Source organism: Dasypus novemcinctus, chromosome 1 (assembly GCF_030445035.2).
Source record: "Dasypus novemcinctus isolate mDasNov1 chromosome 1, mDasNov1.1.hap2, whole genome shotgun sequence".
Taxonomy (NCBI): Eukaryota; Metazoa; Chordata; class Mammalia; order Cingulata; family Dasypodidae; genus Dasypus; species Dasypus novemcinctus.
This window is the reverse complement of record NC_080673.1, coordinates 39,438,126-39,463,032: the sequence shown is the minus strand read 5'-3', so window position 1 is coordinate 39,463,032 and position 24,907 is coordinate 39,438,126. Positions and strand designations below refer to the sequence as shown.

The window sequence follows — 24,907 nt, the reverse complement described above, 5'->3', positions numbered from 1 at the left end:
CATTCTTTGGGTATACAACTAGAAGTGGAATTGCCAGGTTATATGGTAATTCTATATTTAACTTTCTGAGGAACTGCCATATTGTTTCCCATAGTGACTTCACCATTTTACATTCCTAACACAAGGTCCCAGGGTTCCTATTACTCTGCATCCTAACACTACAATTTTCAGTTTTTTACATAATAGCCACCCTGTGGGTATTAAGTGATAGTAATATAATCTTTGATTTTGCCATAGCTGAAAAAAATTTAAATGTCCAGTTATGTGTTGAAGATCCTACCAGATGCTTCCTTCTTACCCATGTTACTAGTCATGAGAATCAGCAGAAATATAACAAATACTTTCTCTAAGGAGCAATATGATTCCTTTAAAAAAACTGAAGACTTTGGAAGGTCTTTCACTTAGGAGCAGGAAGCACTGGCTGACATCCTGGTCGACCTGTGTGACTCGCCATCCTACATACGGGGCCAGCGCATTCAGGTCACGCACCTCTCGGTCTCCGAATGCCACAGGACGGCTCTGGTGTCTGCTGTGTGCTGCACCCTCTCCCTGCTGCTCCTGCTCACTGGGGCTCTTTGCCACCGTTTCCATGGACTGCGAAAGGCTTGGTTCCAGGCCAAAAGGAAGCCCAGGAAAGCTCCCCAAAGGGCCATCAGCTATGATGCCTTTGTTACTTAGAGTGAAAGGGATTCCTACTGAGTGGAGAACCTCATGGCCCAGGAGCTGGAGAACTTCAACCCCACTTTAGGTTGTGTCTTCATAAGCGGGACTTTATTCCCGGGAAATGGATCATTGACAATATCATTGACTCCATTGAGAAGAGTCACAAAACTGTCTTTGTGCTTTCAGAAAACTTTGTGAAGAGTGAGTGGTGCAAGTATGAGCTAGATTTCTCCCATTTTCGTCTCTTTGATGAGAAAATGATGTTGCCATTCTCATTCTTCTGGGACCCATTGAGAAAAAAGCCATTCCCTAGTGGTTCTGTAAACTGCAGAAGATAATGAACACCAAGACCTACTGATGAAGGCTAGAAGTGTTTGAATTAAAGAATTCTGAATTTTAAAGGGAAAATTCTATAAATGAAAGTCTCAGGTTCTATGTGAATTTAGAATTTTACCATTATTATTTTGTATAGGTAGTATTAACACTCCTTCAAAAATTATAGATATTTCTGAAATCTGTTGAGTAGAAACATTTTAAAGAAGGAGCTCTTGTTCACAAAGATATGTAAAACAGGGCAGGGTTTATGGTGGGTTTTTGGTAAGTGATTTTTGACTGATAAATTTCTTTTTGCTTTACTTATCACAAAATATTTAAAATACTTTACGTGAAAAAAGTTTGTGTTTTTGAAAAACTTTTAGAATTTTGATCAGATGTCCCAAAATATGAATACATATCATGAGAGGTAACTTTTTCCAAATACCTTTACATATTCTACGTCATTTCCTAACCTTTCTTTTAAAAATGTTTTTTTAGGGAGTGGGAGGGGGTCTTATACTGAAAGGAGTCAGGTTTAGAGTTGATCCTGGGATTTGCTACTTGATAGCTGTACACTGAATTCCTCCGGGCAAATTCTGAAATCACTTCAACTGAAGGATTATTTATTTGATGTGGTATTGTGAGGACTGGATGAGGAAATATCTATAAAAGTGCTCTGAAAACTGTGAAGAACTGAACAAATAAAACGACTATCTATACCTGAGTATATATCACTTACACTGAAAATAATATGTGGGTAAATCACTGTTCCTAGGTGACTTTGCCAGAATATTATAACTGACTTCAGGGTTTCAAAGCAATAACATCAAAGTTGAAGTAGGCTGTTAAACTAAAGAAGATATAAAGGAAAGAATGGAGGTTTTCAGTGACGGGAAAAAAATGGAAGGAAAGTTTTTCAAGCGTCTGTGGAATCACATGAAAGAGAAATAGAGTTCGGATTAATAAAAAGAAAGTCTTTTCAGGCAGCTGGAGAGCTGAAACTGTCAGAGTCAGAGAGAAATATCAATACAGTCAGTAAAATATATGGAAAATCAGGACCCACAAAGTATAAAAGTCGATCCGCTCAGTTTCACATTCATTTCTATCAATTAAGCTTTCAGGATGTTTGAACTTTCAAAAAGAATTAGGGACATGGATTAGGTTAAGGCAAAGAGCCCTGGATTTAGGGTAAAAATCTGGTTTCAAATTCCAATTTGTTGTTTACGTTTGTCATGACATTTCCTCACAGGTTAAAAGAGGAGCAAGAATGTTTCCTTGGCCTCATATCTGAATATGTTGACAAATGTAAGTGTAGATATAAAAATATTATTAAAAGTTAGTTTATTTTCCTTATAAATATTCCTCACTGCTTAAGATAAACTAGTTTCAAAAAACTGATTTGACTACCTTGGGAGTTACTTGGAGAACCAGAAATAGGATGAGGCAAGAGGAGGCTTAGGGTTCACTGACATAGATATTAATACAAATGGGAACCCCAAGCTCTTCATTGTGAGAGCCATGCCGGTGCTAGAGACAGCCCTTGTGAGCCTTGAGAAACCAAACTGTACCCCTGACCATGGATTTGATGATTGACAATATAGCTTCGGTTGTGTTATAGGGACTTTCCTTTCAGTGAGTGCTATTCTCTAGAGAAAAGGAAAGGTTTAGAGAGACCAGGTTATGGTAAGCAGTTTTGTTTTGTTTTAGGAATTACGGAGGATTGAACCCAGGACCTTGTAAATGTGACCAGTAAAGAGTTTGGTGTTAGAGGGCTAACTTACTTCGAATAAATTTTTATGACTTCTCCTTTGGAGCCTTGTAATTTTTCTATTTCCTCGTTCTTTACTTGAACCTCTCCCACTATTACCACCACCTTTGTGATGTCAGGGCTAACTTCGTTTTCTATTACTTCTTCCTCAGACTGATTAATCCATTTTAATGTTATATTGTTTGTTTTTTCCTGTTAAAAAGTTTGACATAGCATCTAACTTTTCTAGCTCTTCAACCTCCTTAGGAACTATGCCATTGAAAACACACTGACACCTTACTCAGATAACTTACTGATGCTCAAATACAATAATGTCTTTACCTTAGAAGTTGTCAGTTATAGAAATCAAACAGAATCGGGGCGGGGGGGGGGGTGGGGGGAGGGAAATCTGGTGCTGTCCTTATCTGCCCTATGAGGCAAAATCTTGCTGTCGCGGGTCTGGATAGTCATTAGCTATTTTAATGCAGGAAAGTACAGACTGATTCGTGGAAATGGACCCAGGAGTACACTGGCAGGTGAAAAAGGTATTGAAAAAGGGAAAAGGTAATGAGAAACACGATTCACTGGCCGGAGTGTGGCTTTCAAGGACAGAGAAGAGTCAGGAGTGGAATTTTAAAGGACAGAGAAGAGTCCGGAGTGCTGAAGTGGAGACCGGATGCCCCAATCTTCAAGAAAACATTTGGCTGGTCACCCTGCCATCTCTTTGGCTGCCAAATCTGCCTCTGCGCTTCGGACAATGCCACGAGGGAAGTCCCACAGCTGGGCTCTCCCCTCCCCCTCCCCCGCCGTCCGGCGCGCCCCGCTCGGTCCCACCGCCCCCCTCCGACTCGCGGCCAATCTCGGCCGGGCACAGGGCAGGGTCGGGGCAGGACCCACGGGGCCGATGCCCGGGCCCGCCTCCGGCCGGCCGCAGCTCGGTCACCTGACGGATCCCGCCGGGGTGGGGGCGGCCGCGGCGTGCCCTGCGCACTGCCGCCTGGCACTGGGACGGAGGAGTAGGTTTGGGCATCGCCTCCCTCTGAGCGCAACGGGCAGTTCCCGCAACCGTGGACCGTGGAGAAGGGGACGCCCGCCGGGAGGACTGTCCCCTTCACTCGCTTCCCTGTCCTCGGTGGGCCCACAGCGGCCTCCGGGGCCGGCCCCACCGAGTCAGAAAGGCGCGGCCTGGCGCGGCGCCGCGTCCTCCCCAGGTACGTCGCGCCCTTCCCTCGCGCCCCTGCCCCGCAGCCCTACCCGGGTCGTGCGGGCCGGGGCGGGGGGTGCCGCGGCCGGGAGGGGAGCGCCGGGGATCCCGGGTTCCGGCTCAGGGCGCACTGGACCCCGGCCTCAGGTCCCGGCGGAAAGGTGTGCGGGCAGGGAGGGCGCCCCCTCCAGCAGCGTCTCCACGCTTCCGCGCGCCCCCTGCGCGGGAGTGTGGAGACCAGGGGGGGGCCGCGCTGCCGTCGGCCCGCGGGAGAAGCAGCGGACGCCCGGAAAGGGAGAGGGCGCAGAGAGTAAACCCACCTCCTGCTGAACGAGAGGAGGGGACGAACGCCGCCAGCCTCGGTGGCCCTGGCGCCGCGGAGCGCTTCCTCCCGGCTGGCGGCGGCGGGGGGCTCCGGGAAGCGCCGCCTCCCGCCCGGGGCGCCGCGCGCCTTCGCCGCCGCCGCGACCCCCGCCCTCGGAGCGGGGCTGGCCGGGGTCTGGAAAGGCTCTCGAGGAGCAGGTGGGGTGGAACCTGTGCCTCCGGCAGGCGGTTGTGTCTCTGATTAGAAATTAATTTTCCTGTGACCGTTAGCATTATCATCTTGGAAGAACAGATAACTGTTGAAAAAAAAGAAAAGAATTTATAGCATTTAAGCAGACACTAATCAGTTTCTTTAAATAAGAATGCTCTGGAGTTCCCCTTGGAACTTGTTCAATTTTTATAAACGAGAACTTGTGTTTTTAGAACTTAGACGCAAACCAGGAAAGTGTTTTTTCCTGTTAAAGTAACATTTAAAAAAGAGAGAAATTGTTCCCGGGCAAACAACTCAGCTGAGATGACTAATCTTGTAGAACATTCTAAAAGCACCGTTACTAGCTCAGATCTTTACCAAGGAGCAACTGGAAAATAGGGTGGCCAGATCTGAAAGGAGAGAGCTAAACAAGGGCAACAATAAACATCTTGCCTATTTGAAAAAATGATTTTCACTCCAGTATTTTAAGTTTCTTCTTGTTTAAGCAAAGAATGTATGCATCTTTCATATTATGATCATTAGCGTTAGCATATTTTCCTAAGTTTCTAAGCTATCAGTTTATTTTTGTACTATTTTCTTTAATACTTTGGCTTATTTGGTTAAAAAACTTTTGATTTTAGTCATCGAACATGACTTAATTGTTTATGGCATCCTAGGTGTACTTTCTCATAAAGATCTCTCTTTTTAAAAATTTTTTTTTATCCCAACCCCCTTTGTGGCTTTTTGCATGCTGTGTTCATTGGCTGTGCATTCTTTTGTGTCTGTATTTATTTATTTTGTGTCCCCTCCCCCCTTGTGGCTTGCTTGCTGTCTGCTCTCTGTGTCCACTCGCTGCTCTGTTTTTGCTTGTCTCCCATTTTTCACTGGGTTACCTTGCTGAGTAGGCTCTCTGCAGCGCTTGCAGGTGAGCCTGCCTTCACAAGGAGGCCCCAGGACACGAACCCAGGGCCTCCCATATGGTAGATGGGAGCCCAACTGATTGAGCCACAGCCGCTTCCCATCTCATAAAGATCTTCTACTAAATATAAAGCCATTGTATTTGCTTCTCTCAAATAGTAGGCTTGCTTCTAGAAATTGTTTTTTTTCCCCCAGTGTATTTGAAATTTTACTTTCTTCTCATATCTAAAAGGTACATCTGAGTTGCTGAGTGCTCTGTGAGATATGATGTCCATTATACCAGTCTTTTTTACCTGTTAATATTTTAGAAAAGCCAGTTGCTTCTTGTGGCCTACTCTTAACATGATTCATTTTCTATCTTGTTGAAGAACATATATTTGTGGCTACCTGTTTCAATTAGTGTTTATGGATAAAAAATCTTTTTTTTTTTTTAGTTTTTCAATGTCTGATAATGTCTCTCTCACCTTTACCCTTATTTGACAGGATAGAGACTTCTAGACTGACAGGTACTTTGCCTCAGTCCTTGGAGTATATTACTCCATTGTTTCCTGGCGTCTTTTGATGTTGATGTGAAGATGTCAGCTAATAGTCTATCCCACTTTTGTAGGTAATTTGCTCTTTCTCTGATGTCTTTAATTTTTTTCTTTTTGTCCTTCATATTCTGCATATTTACTACAATCTGGCAAGGTGAGACATTTTTAATCTTTTTGCTTGGGATTCAGTATACATTTACAATCTGGGAACTTTTGTGCTGCTTCAGTTCTGAAAAATTCTCAATGATAACATTTGAAGTTTGGTTTCACATCAACATGTGTTGCAGGCATGGCTTTCTAATTTCTTGCAAGTGATTACTAGTAGTAAGCTTGCTTCTTTCTGGTTGAATTCTCAGCCAGAGCACAGATCATTTTTGAGTTCCTGTTCACGTAATATATAGTCTTTCCTCAGCACGTGGCTTTGTGGAGAGTTCACTTCCAGTTTCTCTACCACACATTAAGACTTGAGGCTTCTTCTACTCCTGCCACATCCAGCCATTGTAACTCCAGCCTTAAAGGAAGGTCAGGGTTTCACTGTGGCCACAAGACATCAACTTTCTCTTCTGGACCAGCAAATGTCACCATGGTAAAAGTAGCCTCAAATGCCTTCTCCATATTTCCATCTTCTCCTGATCCTCTTCTTGATCTTGGAGGTCTTCAAACAGATAATTATTATACTTTGTCTACACCACCATAGATATGGTTAACACCCATCCTTCCCTTTCTCAAGTGTCTTATTTTGAGTTTTCTACTCTTTGCTACTGTGTCCTATGGGAGTGGGGAGAGAAAGAGGGAAGGAACTCTGATTTTAAGTGTCAAGTTGGTAACTGTAGTTTTATCAACATCAATAATTATTATTTGTAGAAAACTCACCATGCATTATGTACCATGTACTATTTGTATGAACTAACCCAAGGTACATGTGAGCACTAGTATTCCAGAGTCACCTTATTCCATCTTCAGAGACTGAGACTCTTTGAGCCACCCAGATAACTTAAAGCTGTACTTCAATCTATGTGAGGATTGGCTTTCACCTAGTTTAACCTTATCCAAGATGCATTCTTTCAGAACCTCATCCATGGCTACACCAGACCTTAACCTTTATCTTCCTATATTTTATCATGCCAAAAATGTTGTTCAGCCTATCAGATACTGTTCTTCAAAAGACTGTGCTTACTATGTTTGAGAAAATAAGAGACATGATTGAGAAATTTGGAAGAGATTTGTCAACCCTAAAAAATGACATGGAAGCTGTTAAAAAAAAATAGAAATTGTAGAGGTGAAAAATGCAATAAGCAAAAATTTAAAAATCACTGGATATGTTTAATGGGAGATTAAACACTGGAGAAGACAGAACAATAAACTGGAAGCTATATCAGAAGAAAATAAGAATAAAAAATTTAAAATGAAGTTTGAAGAGACAAAAGGAAGGAAAAAATAAAAGAGAAAAAGACATAGAAGATACAGTGATGAGGTCTAACATACATTTACTTGGAGCCCCAGAGGGAGAGGAGAGAGATAATGGATAATGAAAAACATTAATCCATGGTCTCAAGAATCCCAACAAAGTCTAAGCAGGATAAAACAAATCTACATGTAGACATATTAAAGTAAAATTTCAGAAGATCAAAACCAACAGAAAAAAACCTTAAAAACATTAGATAAAAATATAGAAATTACCTTCCAGAAAAGTCACATTTAAACTGATAGCAGACTTTGTGACGGAAACAAAAGCCCAAAGATAGAAGAATTATATTTTCAGTGTGCTGAGAGAAAATAACTGCCAACCTAGGAATCTGTATGATAATATCCTTCAGAATTGAAGATGAAATTTTTTAAAAATTCAGAAAAACAGAAATTGAAATAATTCATCACTAGCAAACCTTCACTAAAGGAAATACTAAATAAATGCTATTCTTCAAGGAGAAATATATATATGATCCCAAATGGAAGGTAGAGAGGCAGAAAGAAATGAAAAACAAAGGAAATGGTGAATATGTAGGTTAATCAAAAAGAAAAATGACTCTAAAAATTATAATAAAAATGACTTATGTAAAGTAAATGTAATTATCACGTGACCATATATGATGCAGAAGGGTAGTAAATGGATTTAAAGTGTTCCAAGTCTTTGTGTTGTCCCAGGAAGAGGGTGAAAATATCTGTTAACATCAGATGGTCACAAGGATTCACATTGTAATCTCTTAGTTAACTATAAAAGAATAGTGGAACAATGTATAACTTCCAAACAGAAGAAAACTGCAATGTTAAAAAAAATCCAAAAATTTAAAAGAAAGCCAGAAATGAGAGACAAGAGAGCATAAAACCTGTGGGACAAGTATGTATTACAGTGGTTTTAAGCCCCACTATATCAATATTTATATTATATGAAAATGATTAAATTCTTTACCTATCAGATTGGATATAAAAACCCACAAAACAACCATATGCTTTTTTACAAGAGACACATCTCTTAAGGAAACTAAAAGTTTTAAAGTAAAAGGATATAATCACTAATCAAGTGAAAGCTGTGTGGTTATATTAATATCAGACAAAATAGACATTAAAACAAAAACATTATAAGAGATGACTAAAAACATTTCACTAGGATAATAGGTTCACCAAGGAGAGGTAAAAGTTCTACAATTATTAGCATCCATAATATGGCATAAACGTGCATAGAGAGACACAGACTATCCACAACCATGATGGTGGATTTTATCATACCTCTGTTAGTAACTGATAAAAATAAAAAGACAAAATATCAGTAAGAATAAAGAAAATCTGAGCATGATTACTGTAGTTGATATATGAGCCTATAGAGGCTTCCAATAGCTGCTGGAGTCATAGACTATACATAAAATTGGATCATGTACTAGGCCATAAAGCAGATTGCAACACATTTTGAAAGTTGTAAATCGTACAGAGTATTTTTTTTTTACCACAATGCAATTAAGATAGAAGACAATAACAGCAGCGACAATAAAACCTAGAAAATTCTTATATATTTGGATATTAATAAATACATTTCTAAATAACCTGTGAGTCAAAAATGAATCAGGTCTCTACTAAGCCCAGGGCATGCCAGAGGGAAATAGTGTCTTCTCTTGTTATCCTAAGGGTACTGGTAAGGACAAAATAGAGAGTGAGCAAGAGCAGGGGGTCAACCAACATGGCGATTGGGAGGTGGGATATCAGACCAACACCTCCTCTCACATAGCAGCCATGTCTCGCTTTCCCTGCCCCCCACCCTGCAGATAATGGATAACCACCTGAACCCCACAACCCACCCACAATAAAGGAATTTTTAAAAACTGGTTTGGAAATTAGGAGATATCTTAAACTGAATTATAATGAAAAAACTACATAAAATATTTGTCAGATGCAGCTTAATGAGTGCTTAGATGGAAATTTATAGCCTTAAATGCATATATTACAAAAAAAAACTGAAAATTAGAAAATATTCATCTCAAGAAATTAGCAAAAGAAAGCATAAGGAAGGAAATACTAATATGAGAGTAGAAGATAATGCAATAAAAATAGAGAATCTATAAAGTCAGAGTTGGTTTCATGAAAAATCTAATAAAAATGATAAACTGCTGGCAAGACAATCAAGAAAAAAGTAGGTACAAATAGCTCATTGAAGGAATAAAATAAGAACCTTGTTTTAGGTCCTGCAGACTAAAATGAGAGGATAACTAGGTCAATACGTTTGAAAATTTAGAATAAAGTGATAAATATCCTTAACTTACTAAAACTGTGACAAAAGAAAAGAAAATCTGAATAGGTCTGTAGCTGTTAAAGAAATTTAATCTATTCCACAAAAACAAAACAAAACAAACAACAACAAAAACTATAGGCTCAGATAGTGTTACTGGTGAATTCTATCAATAATTTAAGGAGAAAATGAACGCCAATTTTGTACAGACTCTTCAGGAAACAAGAAAAACTCATTTTATGAGGTCATTGTAACTTTGTTGGCAAAACCAGATGAGAACATTACAAAAAAAGGAAATTTACAGGGCAATTTCACTTGTAAATATGGATGCAAAAATTCTATACAAAGAATTACAAAGTGAAATCCAGCAATATAGGAAAGGATAATACATACAGACAGTTAGGTTTATTCTGAAAATTCAAGGTTGTCTAATACTCTGAAGTTCATCAATAATGGTTAATCACCATTATTATTAGTAGAATAAAGGAGAAACTTTTTTTTATGATTTCTTTTTTATTTACTACTCTCTCCTTTCCCCATTCCCCGGTTGTCTGCTCTCTGTGACCATTCACTGTGTGTTCTTCTGTGCCTGCTTGTATTCTTGTCAGCGGCACCGGAAATCTGTGTCTCCTTTTGTTGCATCATCTAAATAAATAAATAAAATCTTTAAAAAAAAAAAAAGGAAGGATATAACACAAAGAGAAAGGTGTTGTGTTTGCGGTTGAAAATAAACAGTTGTGGTGCAGCCAGTTTGATACCCCCGCATTCATCGAACAGCTTAAGAAAAGATACTTAAGCTTTGCTTTTTGCACTAACTTCTTTGCAGCTCCAAGGAAGACAGAGTTCTGATGGTCTGACTGTACCTCAGTCTACCAAATCACCTTGCTCTGCATGGGGCTCCCAGCATTCGTCCTGCCCTGCCCCAGCTGTTACTCCTTAGTCAGATGGGAGATTACCAAGGTTCTGTCACTTGAACACGAGCACAGTGGTAGGTCTAAGGCAGGGTTGATGGGCATGGACTTTTTTTTTTTTTTTTGGTCAAACAGTATGCTACTCTTGGAAACACATTCAGTAAATAGCTGTCAAATGAGAGCCAGGGTTTGGCTCTGTGAGATCTCTGGGAGTCGAGGGAGCATTGAGGCAGGGAAGGGGAATGCTCAAATATAAGCAATTTTGAAGTACAGGAAAAGGTAAATTTAAATCCAAAGGGTTAAGCCTAGAATATTTCTTAAATTGCTTGCTTGACCATTCCCTGTTCATACATTCGTTCCAAACCATGTTTATTGAGCCCCTTATGTTATTATGCTTTTAAGTCATTGCACAGTGGCGAATTGCACAGTGGCATATCTCTGTTTCAGTGTCACCAGATGTATGAGGGAATTTGCTTTTTTATCCCCATTCACACATTCCATTTCTTTTTCTGTTATTTCCTGGTAACTGTGTGTGGGGTGGGGATGGGGGGAGAGGGTCTTGTAAAATGTTTCTCAAGAATCAGAATTATGATATGCTGTCAAATACTGTCACTCATTTGAACCTTTTTCACTCTGTAGGTTGAATCACTGGACGATGCCACTTGCCCTGTGGACAGTGTGGGTCTTGGGAACGATAATCAGCCTTTCCACGGAAGGGTCTCGTGATCTGTCTTCTCTGTCTTGTGACCCCACAGGCGTCTGTGACGGCCGCTCCAGATCTTTAAGCTCCATTCCCTCAGGACTCACAGCAGCTGTGAAAAGCCTCGACCTGTCCAACAACGAGATCGCATATGTCAGTCGCACTGACCTGCTCTTGTGTGTGAATCTCAGAGCTCTAATACTGAAGTCCAATGGAATTAATAGAATCGATGATGATTCTTTTCTCCCCCTTGGGAGTCTCGAACATTTGGACTTATCCAACAATAACTTATCTAATTTATCATCCTCCTTGTTCAGGTCCCTTTCTTCCTTACAATTTTTAAATTTATTGGGAAATCCTTACAAACAACTTGGGAAAACATCTCTTTTTTATCATCTAACAAATTTGCGAATCCTGAAAGTAGGAAGTAATTTCACCTTCTCTAAGATTCAGAAAAAGGATTTTGCCGGATTAACTTTTCTTGAGGAACTTGAGATTGATGCTTCAAATCTCCAGAGTTATGAGCCAGAAAGTTTGAAGGCAATTCAGAATATAAGTCATCTGATCCTTCATATGAGGCGGCCTGTTTTTGTGCAGGAAATTTTTGTAGATCTTTTAAGTTCTTTGAAATATTTAGAATTAAGAGATACAGATTTTTATAATTTCCGTTTTTCAGAAAAATCCACCAGTGAAATCAATCCATTGATTAAAAAGTTTACATTTAGAAATGTGAAAATCACTGATGAAAGTTTAAATGAAGTTCTGAAACTGTTGAATTATGCTTCTTCTGAATTGTTAGAATTAGAGTTTGATAACTGTACCCTTAATGGGGTGGGTGATTTTAGTGAATCCACTGTGGAAGAAATTAAAGATCCAGGTAAAATAGATACATTAATAGTACGGAAGTTGAGTATTCCACAGTTTTACTTATTTCTTGACCTGAATAGCATATATCCACTCACAGGAAATGTTAAAAGAATCACAATAGAGAACAGTAAGGTTTTTCTGGTTCCTTGTTCACTTTCACAGCATTTAAAGTCATTAGAATATTTGGATCTCAGTGAAAATTTGATGGTAGAAGAACAACTGAAAAATTCAGCTTGTGAGGATGGCTGGCCCTCCCTACAAACCTTAATTCTAAGGCAAAATTATCTGAAATCATTAGAAAAAACTGGAGAAATTTTGCTTACTCTGAAAAACCTGATTAACCTTGATATTAGTAAGAACAATTTTCTTTCTATGCCTGAAACTTGTCAATGGCCAGAAAAGATGAAATATTTGAACTTATCTGGCACAAAAATACACAGTTTAACCTACTGTGTTCCCCAGACATTGGAAATCTTAGACGTTAGCAATAACAATCTCAACTCGTTTTCTTTGACTTTGCCACAACTCAAAGAACTTTATATTTCCAGGAATAAGTTGAAGACTTTACCAGATGCTTCCTCCTTACCCATGTTACTAGTCATGAGAATCAGCAAAAATTCAATTAATACTTTCTCTAAGGAGCAAGTTGATTCCTTTCAAAAACTGAAGACCTTGGAAGTGGGTGGAAACAATTTCATCTGCTCCTGTGAACTCCTGTCTTTCATTCAGGAGCAGAAAAACTTGACTGAGGTCCTGGTTGACTGGCCGGACAGCTACCTGTGTGACTCTCCATCCTACGTGCGGGGCCAGCGCATTCAGGACACGCGCCTCTCAGTCTCCGAATGCCACAGGACGGCTCTGGTGTCTGCTGTGTGCTGCGCCCTCTCCCTGCTGCTCCTGCTCCTTGGGGCTCTGTGCCACCGTTTCCATGGACTGTGGTACATGAAAATGACGTGGGCCTGGCTCCAGGCCAAAAGGAAGCCCAGGAAAGCTCCCCAAAGGGACATCTGTTATGATGCTTTTGTTTCTTACAGTGAAAGGGATTCCTACTGGGTGGAGAACCTCATGGTCCAGGAGCTGGAGAACTTCAACCCCCCTTTTAAGTTGTGTCTTCATAAGCGGGACTTTATTCCCGGCAAATGGATCATTGACAATATCATTGACTCCATTGAAAAGAGTCACAAAACTGTCTTTGTGCTTTCAGAAAACTTTGTGAAGAGTGAGTGGTGCAAGTATGAGCTGGATTTCTCCCATTTTCGTCTCTTTGATGAGAACAACGATGCTGCCATTCTCGTTCTCCTGGAGCCCATTGAGAAGAAAGCCATTCCCCAGCGGTTCTGTAAACTGCGGAAGATAATGAACACCAAGACCTACCTCGAGTGGCCTGCTGATGAGGCGCAGCGGGAAGGGTTTTGGCTAAACTTGAGAGCTGCAATAAAGTCCTAGTTTCCTTCATTAAAGGCCAGCTTTGGTCCTAGTTCTGGTCTTCATATCACTAGCTGTAACTAAGTTTACTCTGACCTAATTATATAAAAACCACATGAATGTACATGTCACATGAGGACAGGCTTACTAAGACTACTAACACTATTCATTCAAATTTTACCTAGAGTGTTGTTTTATAAAAATCGCTACCCAATTGAAAAAATGGTTATTGGCTTTTCTTTATTCTATAAGATGATTATGATTTAAGTCCATTACTGATACCTGAATTCTCCATAGCAATTGGCTTGTTCATTAGAAAAGAGCACAGGTGAACTGAGGACTCATCTGCATCTATAGGGCCATTCTCCATCCCATGCAGGTGCCACCACTTCTCTGCACCACGCTTAACAGAGCAACAAGGCAAAATTTCGGGCCACTTAGCCAAACTTTTTGCTCTTTCTAGAAAAATATGCTGTGTCTCCATCCAAGTTTACAGGATAGGCCTATAGAGAGTGTATTTTCCTGTGAACTCGGTCTGTCTTTCTAGGTGTTTGACAGGTTTCTCTAGTTGTAGTAACCTGAGAGGGTATATACTACAAGCTACAGTAAATCATATGTCTTTCCATGAAAATTAAGTTATTAAAGTCAGTGAAATATTCAGTATGTGAGACTTTAAAGAGGCCTCCCACATACCTGATTCTGATCTTCCTTCGGCCTCTGACTCCCTCTAAGGTCCTAATCTGTCTGTTCTCTCTTCCTTTGGCTCTTGGTCCCCGTCTCCTAGTCTGTCTCACTGCATTGTGCTGCTTTTTCCTTCTTTTGCAAAGCCTGGTCCTAACTCTAAAAGACCTTCCCTTTTTTTCTTCTGAATATTTTTTTAAAGTACATGTGAGCTACCTAGATATTTTTCCCTTTCTTATTGTGGTAATAGATAACTTAAAAATTTCCATTATAGCCATTTTTAAGTGGACAGTTCGGTGGCATTAAGTAAATTCACAGTGTTGTGTAACTGTCACCACTGTTTCCCAAACTTTTTCCTCACCCCAAACTGACTGTACCCATTAAGCAATAACTTCCCATTCCCTGTGCCCACCGCCTCTGGTAACCTTTATTCTACTTTCTGTTTCTATGAATTTACTAATGAGGTTTTTAAACAAATATATCCTGGAGATTCCTCATAATGATTCAAAAAATAGTTTGATACATAATGTTTTAAGTGATCGATACCACTACATATGTTATTTTTTATAATCTATGCTTAATAATTCATTCAATTTAAATGTAACATTCTTTAACAAGAGCTATTTCCTGATTCTTTGAGACTTTCTTCTTAAGCTGGGGACCACGAGTGCAAGGAAGCAAAACTCCTCTGTCCTTCCTGTCTGTTCCTCAATTCTCAACCAGGATAGGTTAATTGGTTATAAGGCTCTGGAGTCACAAAAACTTAGACTAGCAGGTACATGACCTTGGGCAAGTCACTTGACCTGACCCAAAATGTTTTCCTGTCCTTAACGGAGGAATAAAGTAGGACTATCTCCCTAAGAGGGAATTGAGAGAGTCAAGTGCTGCGTGTAAGTAAATCACGGAGCACGCGCCCCTTGGTTCCCCTTCCCTTGGGGGCTTCAGGAGCGAGAGCACCAAGCCTAGCAGAATGGGACCCACTGGGTGGGCGGGTGGGGGATGGGAGGATGCCTGTAGCAGATGTCAGCTATTGTGATTTTCCAAGGAGTGTCTTGTTTCCTTATAGATTACGGTTTGCTAAGATTTTTCTGTTATGAATGCTAGCTGTTAACAGAAAGATACGTCTCCTTCCCCACCCCCCACAGAGAGTTCATTAAGTGCATAACGGGGTTTGGTTCTTGGGAAACTCACATACAGTGCAGCTTCTTTCTCATACTCCTGGGACAGTGTTCTGCAGGAAACAGGACCAGCCTAAGGAAAACAGATAAGCTCAGGAGAAGGAAACTGGAGGAGATTGGGGGATGCATATGACACAGAAATAAAAAACATGAATAGACATTTTGCTTTACTTCTGTTTCCTTCACTAAGCTCAGTGTTCATTATCCTGAGAGCCAGGCAAATTTAACACTGACTTGATCTATATAAAGAATATCAAGAATTTAAACAGCAATAGAAATAGCTTCACAGGCAATTGATCTAACACACTATTTAAAAAATAACCGTTATTTTTCTCATTGCAAATGTTAAACGTGTTCTCTGTAGAAATTTTGGAAATGAGACAAAAGCATAGAAAAAAATCAATTCTTATCTCACCACCTTGGGGCCATGGATAACTGTAGGTTTTAGCTCTCCAATTTTTAAAAAAATGCATATATACATAATACTTCATAAATATGGGGTTAGATTGTAAATACTCAAACCATAGAAAGGAAATGGAATCTTTGAGTTTTTTGGAGATTGCTAAGTGATTATTGACCATTTCTGATCTCTAAGGGTCATTTAGACTTGCATACAGATAACTAGTGGTGTACTTGCCCAGATTTCTAAAAGGTACACTCATACAGCTGTCCATAAAAGGTAAATGGCAAATACATCAGAGACCAGTTTAAGGGCTCCTTCTTTTACAGAACACTTTGTTCTGTAAAACAATTTGTATTTAGTACTTTATCCATCTGTGAGGTTGTGGGGTTTTTTTTTTTTTTTTTTTTAAGGAGGTACTAGTGATTGAACCTAGGACCTCATACCTGGGAAGCAGGCACCCAACCACTGAGCTATACTCACTCCCCATCTGTGAGGTTTTTTACCAATAGATTATAAAGCTTAAGAGTTTTGTTTTATCTCCTTAACCCTTGCACATGTATCATATGTAATAAGTATGGAAGTTCTGAAATGTTTAAGTTCAGAATTAACCAGAGTAAAATGTAATCATTTGGATGGTGAACCAATGCAATATTGAGCACTGGGAAGTATCAGGAAGAAAAATAACAGGTAGAAATCTTAGTATGAGTTATCCTCATTACAACTATGAAGGAACTTTGAACAGCATTAAGCTACATTGCTAATATCTTGAAAAGAAAGAAATGACCAGTATATTTCCTTTTTACTTCATACAAGTGTAGAGCCTTCAAATTTTGTATAGTAGATGCTTAGGGTTCTTTATACAGTGTTGGCAATTTAACTAATGATCAATAATTTAAAGTGAATTAATTACAGGAGACTGATATATTATTCTTGGGTTAATTCTTGCTTACTGGTCTTCTCATTCAATTAATTTTGCTCCCTTCTGCTTGAATAGTTCATTCTTTCAAAAAATATTTATTGACTGTCTACTGTGTACCAGGCTCTGATCTAAATGCTGGGATAAAGCAAACAACCAAACAGACAAAACTCCCTGCCTTTATGGAGCATACAAATCCAGTGGAGAAGACAAACAATAAACAAATCTATGCTAAAATGTCAGGTGTTGATAAGTGCTATGAAGAAAATAAAAACAGAAAAAAAAATTGTGAGCTTGTGTGTGTGTGAGAGAGAGAGAGAGAAAGTGAGAGGAGGGAGAGAGCAGCACAAAAGAGGAGAGGAATTTTCTCCTCTTTAGTGCATACTTTGGAATGAACTCAGTGCATTTGGCAGTCCCAGGAAACCCAGAGCAGCTCTTGAGCATCGAGTTGGCTAGAGGCTTTGTGAGTAAACCTCTCTGTACAGAGAAGATTTGTGGTGCCAAATATAAAGAAGAGACTAGACCATATCTTTAAACTGTAGGTTACTTAACAGCTCCTACCTATTTCTTTGAAGAACTTGAACTGATGAGAAGGTGTTATCGTATATGAGAAGTACTTTGCAAACTTCTGAAATGAATTACAAATGGGATTATTATAGCCAAATTGGAGGTGAGATTCATCGTGTAATAAAATGTGTTGCAAGCTTACAGCAGATACCATGAATGGATTGGCTTTTAACAATGGGGATTTACTAGCTCAAGCTTACGGTTTTGAGGCTGTGAACATGTCCAAATCAAGGTATCATCCAGGCAATGCTTTCTTCCTGAAGACCGGCTGCCAGTGATCCTGGACTCCTCGGTGATACGGCAAGGCACATGGTGGTGTACGCTGGTCTGTCTCTTCTCTTCTGGGTTTTGTTGCTTCTTTCAGCTTCTTCTTCAGTAACCTCCCCGCCCCCCATATTTATCCCCTTTATAAAGGACTGCAGTAGGAGGATTAAGACTTATGCTGGGTCATGCATTAACTGAAATAACCTAATCAAACGATCCTACTTGTAATAGGTTTACACCCACAAGAACGGATTAGCTTTAAGAACATGATTTTCTGGGGCACATACAGTTTCAACACACACAGTACTGATCTGAAAACAACTGTAATGAGAAAGATGGAAAAAAAAACTATTTAATTTATTCCATTGTTCAGCTTCTCTTTAAATTCTTTCCACATAGTCTCATTGGGATCATTGCTAAAATTAGAAAAAAAGAGAATTAATATTAAATGTAGAACCAGGGATTTAAAAATATTTCAACATGCAACATATTGCTTCTGGGATACGTCTGCTATCCTATTCCAGCCCTAGAGAATAGTTAATGCCTTGAACTATTCCTATCACCACAGGTTGCCAGGCCACCAAATAACGAAGCCAATCCAGGATTTGTCCATACAAAAAATGTGTGCGCTCCCAGCTAAACGTTGGTTAAGGAGATTGTTCCATATACAGCCACATAGCACAAACATTCACAAATGTACTTTGCACATGATATGTAAATGTAATGAACCTGGTATTTACTTTCTGGTTTATTCTTATTAATTACATGATCTTTATTATGATTACTGTTACTTAAACCATACCTATTTCCAAAAATCGACTGAAAGAGTTTGCATTAAAAATCTCAAACTATAAAACAAGAATAAAAGGTAAGGGGCATATACAAAAAGAAGAAGGAAGGAAATGACTGTATTGGAAAACCAAGGACAATGGAAACTACTATAAGTGAGGAAAAATTTAGCTCTGGGCTACCCTGAAGTGTGCTCATTAGAAGAAAATCAGCATACATTAAAAAGAAGTACACCACATTGACAAAAAATGAAATGAATGAATTCAATAGACCAATCACAAGTAAAGAGATAGAATCAGTCATCAAAAACCTCCCAACAAAAAAGAGCCCAGGACCAGATGGATTCACAGATGAATTCTACCAAACGTTCCACAAAGAACTAACACCAATCCTGCTTAAACTCTTCCAAAAAATAGAATTAGAAGGAACATTGCTTAACTCATTCTATGATGCCAACATTACCCTAATACCAAAGCCAAACAAAGATGCAACAAGAAAGGAAAATTACAGACCAGTGTCTCTAATGAACTTAGATGCTAAAATCCTCAAAACTATACTTGCTAAACTTATTCAACAATACATCAAATGAATTATACACCATGACTATGTGGGTTTCATCCAAGGTATACAAGGATGGTTCAACATAAGAAAATCAATCATGTAATACACCACATAAATGGATCGAAAGAAAAAAAATCACATGATCATTTCTATAGATGAAGAAAAAGCATTTGACAAAATACAGCACCCTTTCCTGATAAACACACTGTAAAAGATAGGAATAGAAGGAAGGAAACTTTCTGAAGATGATAACGGATATATATGAAAAACCCACCACTAACATCATATATATGGTGAAATTCTAAAAGCTTTCCCTCTAACATGAGGAACAAGACAAGGATAAGCTCTATCACTGCTCCTGTTTAACATGATGATAGAAGTACTTGCTCTAGCACTGAGGCAAGAAAAAGATATAAAAGGTATCCAAATTGGAAAGAAGAAGTAAAAATTTCACTATTTGCAGACATGATCCTATACATAGAAAGCCCTAAGAAATCTACAACAAAGCTTCTAGAATTTGTAAATGAGTTCAGTAAAGTCACAGGTTATAAGATCAATGCACAAAAATCGGTAGTATTTCTATACACAAATAATCAGCAATCTGAGGAGGAAGTCAAGGAAAAAAATACCATTTGCAATAATAACTAAAAAATCAAATACCTAGGAATAAATTTAGCTAAAGATGTAAATGACTAAAAAAAGAAAAAAGAAAAAAAAAGATGTAAATGACTTATACACAGAAAACTACACAACCCTGTTAAAGGAAATCAAAGAAGACTTAAATAAACGGAAGAATATTCCTTGTTCATGGAAAGGAAGATTAAATATCATTAAGATGTCTATCCTACCCAAACTAATCTACAGATTTAATGCAATCCCAATAAAAATCAACACAGCATTTTTTATTAAATTGGAAAAACTATGAAATTTATTTGGAAGGGCAAGAGGTCCCAAATAGCCAGACATATTGAGAAAGAAAATGGAATCAGAGGAATCACATTACTTGACTTTAAAACATAACACAAAGCTATAGTGGTCAAAACTGCATGGTATTGGCACAAGGATAGTCATACTGACCAATAGAACCAAACTGAGAGCTCTGATATAGATCCTTGCATAGACAGTCATCTGATATTCAACAAGGCCACCAAGCCCACTAAACTGGGAGAGAATGGCCTCTTCCACAGATGGTGCTTGGAAAACTATATATCCATATCCAAAAGAATGAGAGAGGAACACCATCTCACATCTTATGCAAAAATCAACTCAAGATGGATCAAAGATCTAAATATAAGAGCCAAGATCATAAAGACCTTGAGAGATAATGTAGGGAAGCATCTATAGGACTTTGTAATAGTAAATGGCTTCACGAACTTCACACCCAAAGCATGAGCAGTGTGAACAATGGGGACTGGTGGGTACATGGTTGAAACTGCAATGTTGAGAAAGGTCTTTTGGCAATATGACAAGGAAGGATTACTGGTTTAGGGCATTGGACAGGGAGGGATTTGAGACAGGGCGCATCTGGGGCTGTCTTCTAAAGAATGTGTGAGTGATCATTTTGTCATAGTGTGTTGTATCAGTGGGGGGAGACCCACGTAATGACTGGGAAGGAGTTGAACTCCCATCCTGGGGAGGCCTGGCATGTTCTCAAACAGGGTGTCTCTCAAGAGCATGGGAGGTTCCTATTAGGGAAGAATAGACTAGAGTGTCAAGCCCTTAGAGTTGTTGCAAGTATCTATGAATCTTGTCCTTCAAGGAGTGAAGTCTGGTGGTCGCTGTGGGCCCTGACGGGAAGGGGAGGGAGGAATAGAATAGATGGAAGAGGGGTATTTAGGGGAACACAATTGACATGTTCTGCATGATCTGGCAGTGATGGATACAGGCCATGTTAAATTTCATCAAAAATTTATAAAAGTGTATGGTCTAAAATGAAAATTATAATGTAAATCATTGACCATGGTTAGTAGCTGTGTTTCAATATTTGTACATACATTGTAACAAATGTACCATCCACATTTAAAAAGGTTATTAATAGGAGAAAAAAGGGTGGGTGTTTAATATATGGGAGTCCCCTATATTCTGTACATGCTTTACTGTGACCTAAAACTTCTTTGAAGACAAAATGAATAAAAGTAAGACATTGGGGAAGAAATGGAAGAAAATGCCACTGTACATACTGGACAAGAGATATTGCAGTGATGAAAGGCAAAACATCAAAAAAAATTTTTTTCTGTTTTTTAATATCTGAAATTTAAACTTTATTTTAGTTTTAGTTTTTCTAAATTGTTATGTATTTTTTTTTTAATTTTTTTATTTTTTATTGACTTTGTAATAATATTACATTAAAAATATATATGTGAGGTCCCATTCAACCCCACCCCCCCACCCCCCCTCTCCCCCCCCCCCAACAACACTCGTTCCCATCATCATGACACATCCATTGGATTTGGTAAGTACATCTTTGGGCACCTCTGCACCTCATATACATTGGTTCACATCATGGCCCATACTCTCCTCTATTCCATCATGTAGGCCCTGTGAGGATTTACAATGTCCGGTGATTACCTCTGAAGCACCATCCAGGGCAGCTCCATGTCCCAATTGTTATGTATTTTATTTCTTATGCTTAAACCTATCATTTTTTCATTTTCCTATTAAGTGAATTTGGCAATATTCTTGGCTTCATTTTTTTTTTTACATTTTAAAAGATTTATTGAAGTATATTACTCATACATAAACACACATAAACAATAAGTGTATAGTAATAGTTGTGAACTTACAACACCAACATATATATCATCATACAGGACCCTCATAACTCACCCTACCACCAATACCTTGCATTGTTGTGAAACATTTTTAACTAATGATCAAAGAACACTGTCAAAATATTACTACTAACCAAAGTATTTCCCCCACCCTATTATTACTATCTTTATATCATTTATATATGAACACACATAAATAATAAGTGTATAGTAAAAATTGTGAACTTACAAAGCAAAAATGCATAACATGATACAGGAGTCCCATACATCTACCCTCCACCAACACCTTGCATTGTCGTGAGACGTTTGTTATAGATTATGAAAGAATATTGTCAAAAACTTACTACAAATTATAGTCCTTATCTTACATTTGGTGTATTTTCCCCCAACCCACCCTATTATTATTTTTAAAATATATTTTCTATGACAGAAGTTGTAAACTTATAAAACAATCATGCACATGTGCAGAATTCCCAAACAACACCCCTCTATCAACACACCACATTGTGGTGGAACATTTCTTACAGATAAAATAATATCATCTAATTGTTACCATGTCCGTATTGTACATTTGGCATACATTCTCCATACTGCCCCATTATCAACACAGTACATCTACGGTATAAATGCAAGCATATTACATTATTACTGTTAACCACAGCCCATAGGTCACCCCAGCTGTATTATTCCCATGCTTCTCCACATTCCCAACATCCTGCAGTAGCGATGTACATTTGCTCTAGGTCACAAAGGACACTCTTGCATCTGTATCATCAACCCCAATTCTCATCCACCTCTTGGTTTACTGTGCTATTCAGTTTCTAGATTATTCTCTAGCATTCTGTCAATTGGCATTTATGTACCTACACTATCATTTTCAGCCAAATTCCCATTTATAAACCAGCTCTTACTATTTGTTACCATCCACTTTATACATTTCCACACTTTTAAAGTAAAGCTAATTAAAACTTCTACATACATTAAACATCAGTAGTACATCTCAGTCCTCCTCTTACTTCCTTTAAGAATCCACCACCTACCACCAGGGCTTGAAGATATTTTTCTACAATTTCACCTAGAAGCTTTATGGTTCTGGATTTTATTTTTAGGTTTTTGATTCATTTTGAGTTAATTTTTGGAGTGAGATAGGAGTTCTCTTTCCTTCTTTTGGCTATGGATATCCAGTTCTCTCAGCAACCATTTGTTGAATGGACTGCTCTGCCCGAACTGTGTGGGTTTGACAGGCTAGTCAAAAATCACTTGACCATACATGTGAGGATCTGTTTCTGAACCATAAGTTTGGTTCCATTGGTCTATGTGTCTGTCTTTATGCCAGTAACATGCTGTTTTACCACTATAGCTAGGTAATATGATTTAAAGTCTGGAAATGAGGATTCATTTTTCCTTTTTAAGATGTTTCTGGCTATTCAGGATCCCTTATCCTTCCAAATAAAGTTGATAATTGTATTTTCAATTAAAAAAAATACTGGTGGAATTTTTATCAGGAATGCATTGAACCTGTATGTGTATCAGTTTGAGTATAATTGACATCTTAATGATATTTAGAGTTTCAATGTGTAAGCATGGAATGTTCTTCCAGTTATTTAGGCCTTCTTTGATTTCTTTTAACATTGAGTTGCAATTTTCTGAACACAAGTGCGTTACATTGTCGGTTAAGTTTATTCCTGAGTATTTGAGTTTTATCCGTCATATTTTATTTTCACCACTCTTCTGACATTTTACTTTTATCTATATAATCTTCATTTCTAGACTCTCTTCCAGGCCTCTCTCTCCTATCTTTTCTTTTCAGGCTCTAGCTAATCTGTTAGTATTTCCTGAAAATCTGGTCTCTGGTTTAGAAATTCCCACAGTTTCTGTTTATCTGTGACTATTCTAATCTTGCTCTCATTTTTGAAAGACAATCTTGCTGGATATAAGATTCTTGGCTGTAAGTTTTTCTCTTGTAGTATCTTAAATATATCAGATTACTGTCTTCTTGCCTTCATGGTTTCTGGTGAGAAATGAGCACTTAATCTTATTGGCTATCCCTTACATGTTATGCATTGGTTTTCTCTTGCTGTTTTCAGAATTCTCTCTCTGCCTTTGGCCTTTGACATTCTGATGAGTATGTGTCTCATCAGACACAAATACTCACAGAGTATGTGAGTATTTGGATTTTTTTGGATGGGAGTACACCTTATTTATTTTTTTAATTTTATTTATTCATTTTTAAAAAAATATTACATTAAAAAAATATGAGGTCCCCATTCACCCCCACCGCTCCCACCCCACCACTCCCCCCACAGTAACACTCTCCCCCATCATGACACATCCATTGCATCTAAAAATATGGAACACTTCATGAATTTGTGTGTCATCCTTGCGCAGGGGCCATGCTAATCTTCTCTGTATCATTCCAATTTTAGTATATGTGCTGCCGAAGCAAGCACTTATTTTTTTTTTAAGTAACATTTTATGTAATCTAAGTATCTTTTAAAAATAAACAAAAAAGTGTACTTTAAAAAAAGAATCATACCAAAGGCTTAAAAATTATACTAGGCAAGTAGTAACCAAAAAAGAGCTGAAGTGGCTATCTTAATATTGGGTAAAATAGACTTTCTTTTTAATAGATGAAATAGACTTTATTTATTACCTTTTTAAAAAAAGATACATAGATCACACAAAATGTTACATTAAAAATATAAGAGGATTTCATATACCTCATTCTTTTCCCTCTCCCATTACTCCTACATCAACAACTTCTTTCATTAGTGTAATACAATCACTGCATTTGATGAATACATTTTGGAGCACTGCTACACAGCATGGATTATAGTTTACATTGTAGTTTGCGCTCTCTCCCAGTCCATTCAGTGGGCTATGGTAGGATAGATAATGTCCTGCATCTGTCCCTGCAATATTATCTGAGACAACCCCAAGTCGCAAAAATGCCCCCATATCATACCTCCTTTATCCTCTCCCTGCCTTCAGCAACTCCCGTGACCACTTTATCCACATCAATGACATAATTTCTTCCATTGCTAGAGTTACAATAATTCTATAGTTCAATACCAGTAGGTCCACTCTAATCCACATTTTATTCCTCCATCCTGTAGATCCTGAGATGGAGATGCCCACTCCACCTCTAAACTGAGGGGGTGCCTAGATCCCACATGACTGATAAGATGGGATTCTCCTGCTTGCAGTGTAGACTCTCTTGGTTCCTTGGTGTGGTGGTTTACCATCCTCACCTCCTCGTTAGCTG

The 24,907-nt window shown here is 38.6% G+C and overlaps 2 protein-coding genes, 1 non-coding gene and 1 pseudogene across 4 annotated transcripts in view; 2 read left to right on the top strand and 2 right to left on the bottom strand.

Moving 5' to 3' along the window:
• Window positions 1-225: 225 nt before the first annotated feature.
• Window positions 226-1,021, top strand: LOC111767338 (toll-like receptor 2; annotated as a pseudogene).
• A 2,486-nt stretch (window positions 1,022-3,507) lies between these two features.
• Window positions 3,508-13,547, top strand: TLR2 (toll like receptor 2). The gene is made up of 2 exons (XM_004471450.5): window positions 3,508-3,936; window positions 11,160-13,547. The coding sequence occupies exon 2, from the start codon at window positions 11,176-11,178 to the stop codon at window positions 13,531-13,533; it is 2,358 nt and encodes a 785-aa protein (XP_004471507.1). The 5' UTR covers window positions 3,508-3,936; window positions 11,160-11,175; the 3' UTR covers window positions 13,534-13,547.
• A 4,281-nt stretch (window positions 13,548-17,828) lies between these two features.
• Window positions 17,829-24,907, bottom strand: part of RNF175 (ring finger protein 175) — a 67,161-nt gene continuing 60,082 nt past the window's right edge. Inside the window, exon 9 of one of the 2 annotated variants that reach the window (XM_058280281.1) lies at window positions 17,829-19,472. In XM_058280281.1, coding sequence (XP_058136264.1) covers window positions 19,451-19,472 — 22 coding nt within the window. In that variant the 3' untranslated portion in view covers window positions 17,829-19,450. The remainder of the gene's footprint in view (window positions 19,473-24,907) is intronic. The other variant, XM_004471451.4, reaches the window with a different exon arrangement.
• Window positions 23,986-24,092, bottom strand: LOC111767348 (U6 spliceosomal RNA). Its single transcript, XR_002799193.1, has one exon. It is a non-coding gene; the product is annotated as a U6 spliceosomal RNA (small nuclear RNA).

Bases quoted from the DNA above. Each gene is read 5' to 3' on its own strand.
- TLR2 (XM_004471450.5), top strand. From the start codon at position 11,176: ATGCCACTTGCCCTGTGGACAGTGTGGGTCTTGGGAACGATAATCAGC.